At 41.1% G+C, this 13,289-nt stretch overlaps 1 protein-coding gene across 1 annotated transcript in view; it reads left to right on the plus strand.

Annotated features, from left to right (window-relative positions):
* Positions 1–335: 335 nt before the first annotated feature.
* Positions 336–13,289, plus strand: part of macrod2 (mono-ADP ribosylhydrolase 2) — a 667,187-nt gene continuing 654,233 nt past the window's right edge. Inside the window, exons 1-2 of the mRNA XM_067422444.1 lie at positions 336–554; positions 2,498–2,602. Of these exons, the coding sequence (XP_067278545.1) occupies positions 518–554; positions 2,498–2,602 (142 nt within the window). The 5' untranslated portion in view covers positions 336–517. The remainder of the gene's footprint in view (positions 555–2,497; positions 2,603–13,289) is intronic.

Consider the following 13,289-nt stretch of genomic DNA (forward strand, 5'->3'; position numbering starts at 1 on the left):
ACCGACAGATAGATAGATAGAGATGGAAAAGTCAAATCTGGGGGGGGAAAGTGAGTGGATGAAGTTGCACATCACTAAACAGCTCTGTATCAAACATGTTATACATGCCTGCATTACTACCGGCACGGCGCTCTAGTCTTTTAAAGCTCTTTTACTCGCTCCCCACGGTTGCTACCCTACCAGCCCTACAACGCTTTTACGCTCAACCTAGCGCACGCCAAGCGTATGCGCATTTTATCTGACTGCCGCATGAAACAATCCAATCACAACCCTACTTCCGCGTACGACTCGACCAATCGCCGAGCGCCATTTTCCACGCAGCCTCCACGGGTAGCGTTAAGATAGGTTGCGTCACCACACAGTCTCCCCACCAACTACAATTTGACAGTTTCTCAGGTGAGGCGTCACGCTACCGGAGCTCTTTCACTTTCTCTTGAGTTTCAGCGTGCATATCACTGTGAGCCTGGGGTTGTTTAACTCAAAAACCATTTACCAGAAGCCCTCACACCACGGCACCATGAGCAAAAAGAAAAAGGAGTGGAGAGCGGAGAAAGGTAAGGCTCTTTTGGACTCTGGTCGTGTCTTCCGTTTAATGACAGTATGCATAACTGTACTGACAGTCTAGTGTTTGACATCCAACCGGTTGTACATGCGGTCACGTCACGGACGTGGCGGGAGAAATGTCTTCTTGCAGACGCTCTGCCCCTTGAATCAACAGCATGGACAGATGCACACCTTCTAGAGCAGGTGGAGCATCCGCACATGATGCTATGATCAAGGCCCTCATATGTCCAGCGTTAAATTATGTTTTAAGGCAAATAACATTCATGATTTAGTTTTTAATCTTTTTTTTTAAATCAACTGGCACGTGCGTTTGCTTGGTGCAGCATCAAGTGAAACATCGTATGATAACAAAATATCAAACAAGGTGCTTTCCATGAACCATTGTAAATACAATGACAATTGCACCCTTGCTCAAGATGACACATGACTGTATGACTGACGCTGTGTACTGTATAGTTTATAAAATGCTCAAGCTAAATTACCAGTTTGAAGGACTGTTCAAGGTTTAAAACAGTTCAATATCATGCAGGCATGCACCTTGCAGTGGCTTACTCTTGGATATCCACCATACGAAGTCCTGGATATCCACCATACGAAGTCCTGGATATCCACAATCTTAAGTAGTTTAGTTCTACAACTATCACCTACCTATTTTTACTTTCCAAACTAAACTCTATAGTAGTATGTTTGAAGATTCTGCAATGTGTATGCCTGTTTGATAATGTATTATTTTAGCTTCATTGATGTCAGTACATTATGATTGTTACATCAGACACTTTATCATTGAAACTTTATCATTATCCTTAGATAATGAAATCATTACATTCATTTATAATTTTAAGTGCATAAGCACTGCCTTTCCTATCTTGACAAAAATCACTCTCTGTGTAACCTGAAGTTTACGACAGCAGTGTTTTCTGATTGTGTCATATGACATTGTAGGAGTTTAGTCATTAGGTTGACAGTGGGGCTTCTTCACACTGGTCTGGTATTGTGAGTAAAATGCATAATAATATGATAAATTATATATGATGAGAGCTGTTGACTCATGGCCTAGTGTAATACAGTGGATTGTAGTGAACGAACATCAAATGCTTCCTTTATAATATCTTTTTTGTTTTGGTGATGATGAAATGAATCAGCGCTGTTGTAATGTAATGTAATTGTAATGCTGTCTATTTAAAAGTAGTATGTAGTACACACAATGTGCTCATAAAGGAGCCCTTGTGAAAGTAATCATTTTTGTAGCGATAGAGAGTGCTAAAGGTTAAAAACAATCAAAACAAATTAGTAAAACCACAAAAAAAATAAAACAATAAAAACAGAGAAACAAAAAGCTTTTTCTCAATTTTAACTTTATTTTATATCTTTTTTTAAAATGTTAATTTATTTGAAATATAGCTTTTTTATTGTTTTTTTTATTACTGTCCATTTTAGGAAAAAAACCCTTTGTGTTATTCAGTACAAGCAAAGGTTGCATTAACTGGAGAAACAAAAGTGAAACTGAAATTGTAACAAAGTTGTCAACTTGGAGAAAGAAAAGAGAAACTAGGATATAGATTGTAATCAGAAACCAACTGTGTAAACTTTAGTTTACTGCAATAAAATCAAATTCCTGTCACATAAATATTTAGAAATGTGAAATATTTTGTCCATGAATGCTCGAAAGACCTGATCACAGACAGTCTGGTTGCATGTCAGGCCTGCAGCTGTATGCTGAACAGTGTACCCTCATTAGCCTGTCAGTGCTTTCTCACACATACTTACATGGTTGCCACAATTACCACACCAAAGAGTACCACTCTGACATGATGCATAGAGCTAGTCGCAGATGTTCCTTTATGAACCCCTCTGATTCAAACTGATTAGCATTGCTTCACAATACATAATCTTGTCTATGCACTATGACAGTGTTGTTTCTTCTGTTCCACAGAACGCTTACTCAGTCTTGGTCTTGAGGATAGGCGCAAAGATTACCGGGGAAACTATGTGGAATTGGACAAGATACCCACCTGGGCAAATCATGACAATAATACAGGTAAATTCCAAAGCCTTTCGGACATATCTGTTTTTGACCACTTCCAGATGGCGTTTGAAAATGATTTGTGGTTTGTTTTGATGCTAGTGGTGCAGAACACACTTTACAGTTAAAGGGTTAGTTCACCCAAAAATGAAAAATCTGTCATTAACTACTTACCCTCATGTCGTTCGACACCCTTAAGACCTCTGTTCATCTTTAGAACACAAATGAACACAAATGTTTTTGTTGAAATCCGATGGCTCAGAAAGGCCTTCATTGACACCAATGCCATTTCCTCTCTCAAGACCTCTCTTGTCGCTTCATAAAATTATTTTAGAATCACTGTAGTGAGATGGACTTTTTAACGACGTCTTTAGTGCCTTTTATGGGTCTTGAGAGAGGAAAATACATTGTCAATGAATTCGACTTCTTTACGACATATACGTCTCTTTCACCACTTCCTTACATTCGGGCATGCAAGCCCAACTATCGTTTGTTTGTCGGATGTTATAGTCATGTCTGAAGCAGCACAGAAAAATAAGAAAGCAAAGGTTCTGTTGGAGGAAAGCAATAAGAGGAAACGAAAAAGTGATCGGATTAAAGGCAGGACGAGGATCAACATTGGGCCAGCGTTTGCTGGTTGGCGTGAGCTGAAGGAGGTGTGCCCGGCCGATGCTGATTTGGCTGTCATGCTTGCTATGGTTATTACCTACCACTCAAACATTGAATTGAAGTATCATAGATTATGTAAAACGGTAACCAATAGATTAGGCTACTAAAAAGACGCTGGCTTGTAAACGTGAGCATCACGATCATTTGGCGTTTGAAAAAAATAAAACCCATGAAATTATATTCATATGACATGCTGAAACATATGCCACTGTACCTGGGATGAAGACATTTCACAAGCGACACAAGCAGAACTCCTGCATGTGAACAGTGTTCAGGGTAACTGTTAGTGATGCGCGGGTCGGCTTTTTTTCCAATCCGCGGGTCCCACTTTTATGAAATTATTTGGCCCGCCCCGCACCACTGTATATATTTTTACAACCCGCCCCGCACCCGTGACCATTAAATAGACATATGGGGTCCGCGGGTTATGAGACGACCCGCTCATCACTAGTTCAGAGCTATTATGGTTGTCATGTCAAAAAATGCACGCGCACATCCCCTGATGTAGGATGACAGAGTTTATGACAGTAGTAGAGGACAATATTTTTTCCCAACTGTAGGGGGACCCAGAGAGCAAATGTTACCTAGTGCTGCTTTAATACTTCTTTTTTTTTTTTTTTTTTTTTTTTTTACATATTTTTCTTATATTTGACCATTCCACATCGCTGTCTCCATGTACTTTGAACGGCTCTTTTGCTTCCTGCTTCTATGAAGCCCATCCCTCTGAAAAACGCAATGGTCTTAGATTGGTTAAATTGCCAAATGTAGTTTCATGTATTTTTATTGGCTGAAGTGCCAAGCAAAGGTTGTCCGGAAACGCCACACCCCTTACCACGGGCAGAAGTCACATTTGCGGTGACTAGCAAGGGTTTATGATGTCACCAACCCAGGAAGAAGCTTGTTGTAGTCCAAACCAGCCGTTTTTGTAGGCAATACACTGCCGAAACTTTAACAGACAACATCTGCGTTTGCATTGAACTTTCAGCGCTGTAACTTTGCAGATACTGTTTATGTTTTACAACAACATTGCACACTAACTAAAGTTAAAAAAGTGAAATTGCATGGCAACGACCCTTTTAAAATAAGATGCTGTTCTTTTTAACTTTATATTCAAAGGATCCTGGAAAAAATGTATCACAGTTTACACAAAATTATAAAATAACTGCTTAATATTTAAAGGGGGGGTGAAACACTCAGTTTCAGTCAATCTCATGTCAATCTTGAGTACCTATAGAGTAGCATTGCATCCTTCATATCTCCGAAAAGTCTTTAGTTTTATCATATTTATAAAAGAAATATAGGCTGTACCGAGTCTTTCCGGAAAAAACCGAGTGCCTGGAGGCGTATCGTGTGGGCGGAGCTAAAGAATGACAAGCGCGCAAAGCGGTGACGTCCTCAAGCGTGGAGAAACCCAATGGCTATCTCAGCTAATACAGATAATGATCCACAATCAAATCTGAGGCAGAAATCAATTGAACAGGAGAAACGGCAACATCAGGACGTCGGTCTCTGTGGTATATACTGTATTTAGGGGCCTGTCAACATTTCTGTGTCTTTACTCGCAGTGTATGAGGACATGATTCGGTTTATGGACTATTGTATGCGACTAGACCTTAGATGTAGCAAGCAAAACGTTTTTTCACGTCAGAGTCAGACTAGTGTAATGTTATACAGAACAACAATGGACTAACTGTTAGCGCATTTGAATGACGAAGCACGCGATCGTGTCGTTTACTGATGTTTACTCACGCGACGAGCCAACAGCAAAGACATTTGAAGCAGATTTACTCACCGGCTGCTTCCAAAGCAGGACCGAACCTTTATCGCTGGGACCGCTCTGTCAAAAACACACTTCTTTGGTATGATTTGGTGAAGTCCTGTGACAGCAGTGAACGGTGGAAATCCACTTTGAGACGCGACTGAAGCGATGTTGTGAAGCTTCCCGTCATTTCTGCGTTCAAATCGGTTCAAATGTAGCGCTGCCTTCCCGGAATGCTGTGCTGAAGCGTTGAAGTCGCTTGACGTCACCCATAGGAATAAAGTGGAGCGCGGCGCGCGACATAAGTCTTCATGGAGGACTGGATCTGCAGCTGAGAGACTGTTTACGGCGTGCATTTCCTCTCTCTGGCTCTAGTGACGCGCGCGCACACCCTACCGGGAGAAGACCCCGTACAGCCCATACAAGGACCTTCCGCTCTTATTAACGTCAAGTAGACCCATACTCGAAAAAAAACTCTCCGAAACTTGTGAGAAACCGGAAGGAGTATTTTTGACACAGAAATACTCTATCAAACATCCAACATTAGTTTTTGAAACTTTGTCTATGTTTAGGATGGGAATTCAAGTCTTTAACAGTGTAAAAAGCTCAGTATGCATGAAACAGCATTTCACCCCCCCTTTAAGACATTTAAATAATGATAAATGTCATATTAAATCGGAATATTAAAATTATTTCTGTAGGGTCATGTGACACTAAATACTGGAGTAATGATGCTGAAAATGTAGCTGGACATTACATGACTTTATTCAATTTATTTTAAATGGTAAATGGTATTTTAAAGTTTTTGATCAGCTATGTGCAGGTTTATTGGTGAACATAAGAGACCTATTTAAAAAAAATCTTTTTAACGATAGTGCATGTCTTGGTGAATAGCTTTAGAGCTTTTTGTATTGTATTGTATTGAAGTTGCAAAGTCATTCTGGAAGATGGGACTGGTTGTTTCATGTCCTTCTCTGCCAGCAGACATGATAGTCACTCTGCATGCATGTGACTTGCTGCCCTTTTAAACGAAAAGGACACAAGGATCAGTGTGACCCTGACAGTTCAGATATCATTGCTTATTTATGGATAAACCTGCCAAAATTTTGAAAAGGTGTCAGCCACAATCTCTTTCATAGCCTTTGTTTGGGAAGGAATACTAGTGCTAAGATAGTTGAGCTAGTCTGAATCTAAGCTTATTTTTAATAGATTTACACATAAACAGCAAACACGTATGATGAACTGGAATACATAGATGGTGTTAAAGTATTTCAATTTTCAATGTAGCTTTAATGCTGTTATGGCTCTCTCTCCCCCCCCCCCCCCATTATCTGATTACTAAAACCACGTAGAGAAGTCTTAGAATATCAAGCATCTGAAGCTATTGTTTCCTGTTTTGAGACCAAAGGTATGTTGCATAACATAGATTGGTCTACAAAAGACTGGCTCTTAAAGGGATAGTGTACCCTAAAATGAAAAAAAGTAATCTAATCACCCTGGTGTTGTTCTGATGCCATAGGCCCTTTCTTTTATGAACCACAAAAGGAGAATTTGTGTGTTAAAAAAAAAGTCCTATTTTTTTTTTTTTTTTTTTTTGAAAGACCTTGATGCTGGTCACTATTCACTACCATTATATGAACAAGAGTGACTGGGACTTAAAATTTTTTTTTTTAATATGAAAAAACCCTTTAAGGTAGCGATGTGACGGTGAGGATATATTCCCACGGGTTAATCGACGTGTGACAACACCGGTAATACCGGTATCACTGACTGCACTTTTAAATCACTAATTCTATCTAACCAAAAGTAAAATGCACATGGCCGCTTGGGCATTAATAACTGAGCGGAGCAAAGCGAGTGGTTTCAGTGAATTCATATGAAAGTCAAGCTTCTGTATGCATAAACTGAAATCATGCCAGTGCACACACACTGTGAATGACAGTTTGTCCATAAATGCACACTCTGTGCGGCCGTGCACATTTTAGTCTCGGTTTTGAAGTAGTGCCAATTCGGGGCAGGTTGCTTGAATTGTGGGTCCATTAGCCTATTATTATTAATGGAAAAACACAACAACAAAACAGTACAATGACAAACTCCCTTAAATAGGTGCTTTTACATTTCGCTTTGAAACCAAATCTTCCACGATCATCTTGTCAGTCAGCTCGTGATGAATGAAATCTGCTGCGTTTGTGCTGTGACAGTCGTTCGGATCATGCTTTATTAAACGGACACGTTCAGTTTTTAATTGTACTGTCTGTTCTCTAACTGAACTAAATTATTTCATAAACATTGGTGTGCAAGTGATGTAACTGGTGTTGAGTCTGAACATCGGTAATCCACGAAATAATAATTTTTCAAAATGTCCTCTGACCTTGATGTAGGAGTAGCGTACAAGGGTGAGAGTTCAAACAAATAGGGCTGGGCAACAAACTCAATTTGGACCAGGATGTTTTGTAAAATAACTCTGATTGTATTCGTCTGAAAGATGAAAATAATATACACTTAGGATGGTTTGAGAGAGTAAATTATGGGATAATTAAAATTTTTGGGTGAACTAACCCTCTAATGGTGGAATTTTCATTTTAGGGTGAACTATGCCTTAACATAATGGCTGTGTTTATGCAACTGGCCCCAGAAGATCAGGTGTTATTTAAAAGCGGATGTTCACCCAGAAAATTTAACTGACATTTACTTACTCTCATGCCTAAACTAGTTTTATGAAACAACAGATTCACTTAGCCGAGATGCCAGCCAAATTTAGCCCCGCCCGCAACATTTGAGGGAGGGAAGTTCGTGTCTGGACTTCATCCGTTGTGGAGCAACTGTGCTCAACTCAGACCAATGGAATTGTCATGGTGGGCTTTATACGATGATGTACAGATGATCAACAGTAACATAATCATCCAGAGAGGAGCAATTAATTGACTGATAGACAACTACTCTGTAAGTGTTTGTAACTTTTCTCATTTGATTGTTTGTTCATTTGTTGTTGGATAAGTGTGTCTGTGTAGTGCAGTGGTGTGTATTATTAGTTTTGGTGTATTCTCACGGTGTGTGTGGGAGTTAGCATTTGTTGAGTTAGCATTTGTTTGGTCATTGCCACGTTGGGAGTGAGTTTGTTGGGGGCGTTCCCAGCTGCTTTCAATAACGATACTCAGGTGAGTATAAATAGCGTGATAGTCCGCGGCAGCGGAAGCGACAGTGTGAAGCCCTCCTTGTGTGAAGACCAACGAGTGTAAAGACTTCAACTCTTCCCTGTGCAAGACCAACGAGTGTAAAGACTTCAACTCTTCCCAGTGCAACTCCGCCCGAGCAAGGACCCCGGCTAGGCACTTGAGTATCATCTTCCTTTTCATTATTTGTGTTCGGTTCTTTTCTAATTCCTATCTGGCCTTTTCTCTGATCTGTATTCCCCATGTGCTTTCAAATCTCAACTATTACTACTAGCACTCGTAAATCACGCCTCTGTACGCACGAGACGCCGCAATCCTAATAATTTGCGCTATATCCTAACATCCTCTGCTACTTTACTCTCTATTCCAATTGGTCTCTGGAATTGCCAGTCTGCTGTAAACAAAGCAGACTTTATTTCATCTATTGGGACTCATTCTCAGCTCAGCCTCATGGCCCTAACTGAGACCTGGATCAAACCAGAGGACACTGCCACTCCTGCAGCCCTCTCAACCAATTTAACTTTTTCACACACCCCTCGGCCAATTGGGAGGGGTGGGGGTACTGGTTTGCTTATCTCAAATGATTGGAAATTTGATCCATTACCGTCTCTACCGGCCAATTCATTTGAATCGCACTCAATCACTATTACTCACCCTGTTAAAATCCATGTGGTAGTGGTCTATCGTCCTCCAAGTCACCTCGGTAACTTTGTGGAGGAGTTGAATGTGTTACTTTCTAGCTTCCCTGAGGGTGACACTCCACTGATTCTGCTTGGTGACTTCAACATCCATCTTGATAAACACCTAGCTGCAGACTTCAGCACTCTACTGACTTCATTTGACCTTAAGTTAGTATCTACTACGGCTACTCACAGATCAGGTAACCAATTAGACCTTGTCTACACACGCAACTGCTCCACGGACAACACTTTAGTTACTCCATTACACACCTCAGACCACTTTCTCATCACTCTTAACCTCATACTGACTCCTGATACAACACGTACTCCTACACAGATTACCTTTCGGCGTAATCTACGCTCACTCTCTCCCTCTCGCCTATCCACTATGGTTTCATCTTCACTCCCTCCACCTGCTCAGTTCTCAGCACTGGACACTAACAGTGCTACTGACACTCTTTGCTCCACTCTAACATCCTCCTTAGACAGTTTTTGCCCCCTTTCATCCAGACCAGCCCGCCCCACCCCATCTGCCCCCTGGCTGTCTGATGTTCTCCGTGAACATCGCTCTGGACTCAGGGCGGCTGAGAGGAAATGGCAGAAATCTAAAAACTATACTGACCTTACCTTTTATCAGTCTCTTCTCTCTTCTTTCTCTACAAATGTCTCCACTGCTAAAACAACATACTACCACAACAAAATCAACAATTGCGCTGACTCTCGCAAACTCTTTAAAACATTCTCCTCTCTCCTTTGTCCTCCTCCTCCCCCTCCTTCATCAACTCTTACAGCTGATGACTTTGCATCATTTTTCACAAACAAAACAGCTCTCATTAGCAAACAGTTCTCCTCATCACAAACTGAGACGCACATCTCAACAACTAACACGAACACGCTTCCATCCTTCTCTCCATTCTCTGAGGCAGATATTTCTAAACTCATCCTTTCCAATCACCCTACTACCTGTCCACTTGATCCTATACCCACTCACCTCCTTCAGGCTATTTCTTCTTCAATCGCTCCTGCACTCACTCACATTGTCAACACTTCTCTTCACACGGGAACCTTTCCCACAGCATTTAAGCAGGCTCGGGTAACCCCACTGCTTAAGAAACCCTCTCTGAATCCAGCACTTTTAGAAAACTACCGACCGGTATCCCTTCTGCCTTTCATTGCAAAGACCCTTGAGCGAGTTGTGTTCAATCAACTCTCTATGTTTCTTGAACGGGACAATCTCCTAGACAACAACCAATCCGGCTTCAAAAGCGGCCATTCGACTGAGACTGCCTTGCTCTCGGTAACTGAGGCACTGAGACTGGCAAAAGCAGCTTCCAAATCCTCAGTGCTCATTCTGCTGGATCTGTCTGCTGCTTTTGACACAGTTAACCACCAGATTCTCCTGCCAACACTTAAGAGGACGGGGATCTCAGGAACTGCTCTCCAGTGGTTCAGGTCTTAGCTCTCTGGTAGGTCCTACAGGGTGTCATGGAGAGGTGTAGTGTCTAAGTCACATCATCTAGCTACTGGGGTTCCCCAGGGCTCAGTGCTTGGACCACTAGTCTTCTCCATCTACATGTCATCATTAGGTTCTGTCATTCAGAAACACGGCTTCTCCTATCACTGCTATGCTGATGACACTCAACTCTACTTCTCATTTCAACCTGATGATCCTACAGTCAGTGTTCGTATCGCTGCCTGTCTGACAGACATTTCTGACTGGATGAAAGAGCATCATCTTAAACTCAATCTTGCAAAGACAGAATTACTTGTTTTCTCAACCAACCCAGCACTTCATCAAAATTTCTCCATTCAGCTTGGTTCATCGACCATAACTCCATCAAGGACAGCCAGAAACCTTGGAGTTGTGATTGATGACCAGTTAAACTTCACTGACCACATTACTGCAACAGCCCGGTCCTGCAGATTTGCTTTATACAACATTAGAAAGATCAGACCCTTCCTATCAGAACAGGCTGCACAACTGCTGGTTCAAGCTCTTGTTCTCTCCAGACTGGACTATTGTAATGCTCTTCTGGCTGGGCTTCCAGCATGCACTATCAAACCCTTGCAGCTGATCCAGAATGCAGCGGCGAGAGTGGTCTTTAATGAGCCGAAGAGAGCGCATGTTACGCCTCTCTTCATCAGACTGCACTGGTTGCCAATGGCTGCTCGCATCAAATTCAAGGCACTAGTTCTCGCCTACAAAACAACCACTGGCTCTGCACCAATATACCTAAACTCACTTGTTCAGACTTACACACCCTCCAGAAGCTTGCGTTCTGCGAGCGAGCGGCGCCTCGTGGTTCCATCCCAAAGAGGCATGAAATCGCTCTCACGGACATTTTCCTGGACCGTTCCCACCTGGTGGAATGACCTTCCAATCTCTATTCGTGCTGCCGAGTCTGTAGCCATTTTTAAAAAACATCTTAAGACACATCTTTTCCAATTGCACTTGACCAATACAGAATAGCACTTACTGATCACCACAGCAACGACCAAAAAGCGCACACTCCTGGATCATATCTACGTCTCTCATCCGGATTTGTGCCTTCAGGCGGGTATGTTACATAGTTAGCATAACTATCAGAATCCAGTGTTCTGTATTTTGCGTACGTGAGTTTTTGTTGTAGATGGCTATTGCTGCGCGTTTAGCTAGAATGCCATACAAAACCAACCCATTGGGCCACTGAATCCGCATTAACGACAACAGTTGGGGCAACAGCCTTAGTCCTAATGGGTTATCATAGCTATCAAAATCCAGTGTTCGGCATTTTGCGTACGTGAGTTTTTGTTGTAGATGTCTAAAAAAAAAAAAAAATTGTGTACTGTGCCAATTAATTGAGATTTCTTACAGCTCTTACAGGTTTTTGGCCTTGTCTGTTTCGTTGCTTCTGTTACTCCCCCCTTTTTTGCAAGTCGCTTTGGATAAAAGCGTCTGCTAAATGATTAAATGTAAATGTAAATCCACGTCACAGAAGAGCGCTTGGGTTGAATTCGTTCTAATCCTAAATGGAGAACTTGTTCGTATATGCATTCACCATTACGATTTCTCTCAAACACCAGCAAAGATTGTTTACACTCATCTTCTTCTTCTACCTCTTCCAAAGTCTGTGCAGTTCTTTTGACAACTATATGCATCGCTCAACATACGTCATTTACTCCGTTGCTCTGATTGGTTGTAGGTCTGTTCAATTGAGTGCAGAGGCATTTTCTTTCCTGGTTTGTATGAAACGCCCCATAATCAAAGCCCAATAGAGCAGTATCAGACTCATATTCTGACTAGAATCTGTGTACCACATCAGGCTAAGATTTACCAGTTTCAAAAGAGTAATTTGTTTACAAATCAGAAATTCTACTTCTCTCATAAATTTCAATCAATAATGATTTGCATATTTGTCTGTTTCACAAACAAAGCTACCGGTGACTTCAGAAGAGTTAAAAAAAAGTAGCCTTTTATAGTGCTATGTTTTCTTTTTAGGGGTTAAACAAACTGCATTTGATCTGTGGTCTATACGAATCAGGCTCCACGGTTCAGCATGCATGTGATTTTGTGGATTAATTGCAATTTTAACCACCACAGAATGCAAAGGTTATCATCAGCTTACAATTTCGTTTTTTTAAACCATTCCCTAAAAAATTCTCCGCATTTTTATTTTATTTTATTTTTGTCATATGACTGAATACTCATTTAGTTTTGTGAAACAACAGATTTGCCAGTCTCAAAAAAGTGATTTGTTCAAAAATTCAGAAATTCTACTTCTCTCATAAATGCGACAAGGATTTCAGTGAATAGTGACTTACGTTTTTGTCTGTTTCACGCACAAAGCTACCGTTCACTTCAGAAGACTTGAAACATGCAGTAGCCTTTTATACCGCCATGTGTGCTTTCTGAAGCCTGAAGGCCTCAGTCTTGTTGTGTTCCACAGAAGAAAGGTCACTTGGGCTTATAAATGCTTTTCTATTTTTTGGGTGAACATTTTCTTTCTCTGCATTTTCTTTCCTCTGTCATTCATCTCTCTCTATTATGTGTACATCTATGGCATTATATTTAGATCCATAGCATTATATTGGGATCAATAGCATTATATTTATATTGTGGTTTGAAAGGTTGCAGTAATGAGCATTGTAGCCAATCACAGACATGTTGATTGCATGAATGCACTGATTTCGTCAGTGTAACTCGATTTCTGCACACTAATGAATGCTTTCATCATAACCAATAGTACAAACACGACACGTTCCAATGGATAAACCAGCTCTGTCGTAACTTGGAATTGCTGGAATGTATTTACTGCATCAACAGCGTAGGAGACTGACGTGCACGGAAAGTATTCTTTATGCTTCATAAAATTAAGGTTGAACCACTGGAGAGACATGGACTATTTAATCAATGTCTTTACCTTTCTGGGCTTTGAAGGTGT

Source organism: Pseudorasbora parva, chromosome 17 (genome assembly GCF_024679245.1).
Source record: "Pseudorasbora parva isolate DD20220531a chromosome 17, ASM2467924v1, whole genome shotgun sequence".
NCBI classification, from domain to species: domain Eukaryota; kingdom Metazoa; phylum Chordata; class Actinopteri; order Cypriniformes; family Gobionidae; genus Pseudorasbora; species Pseudorasbora parva.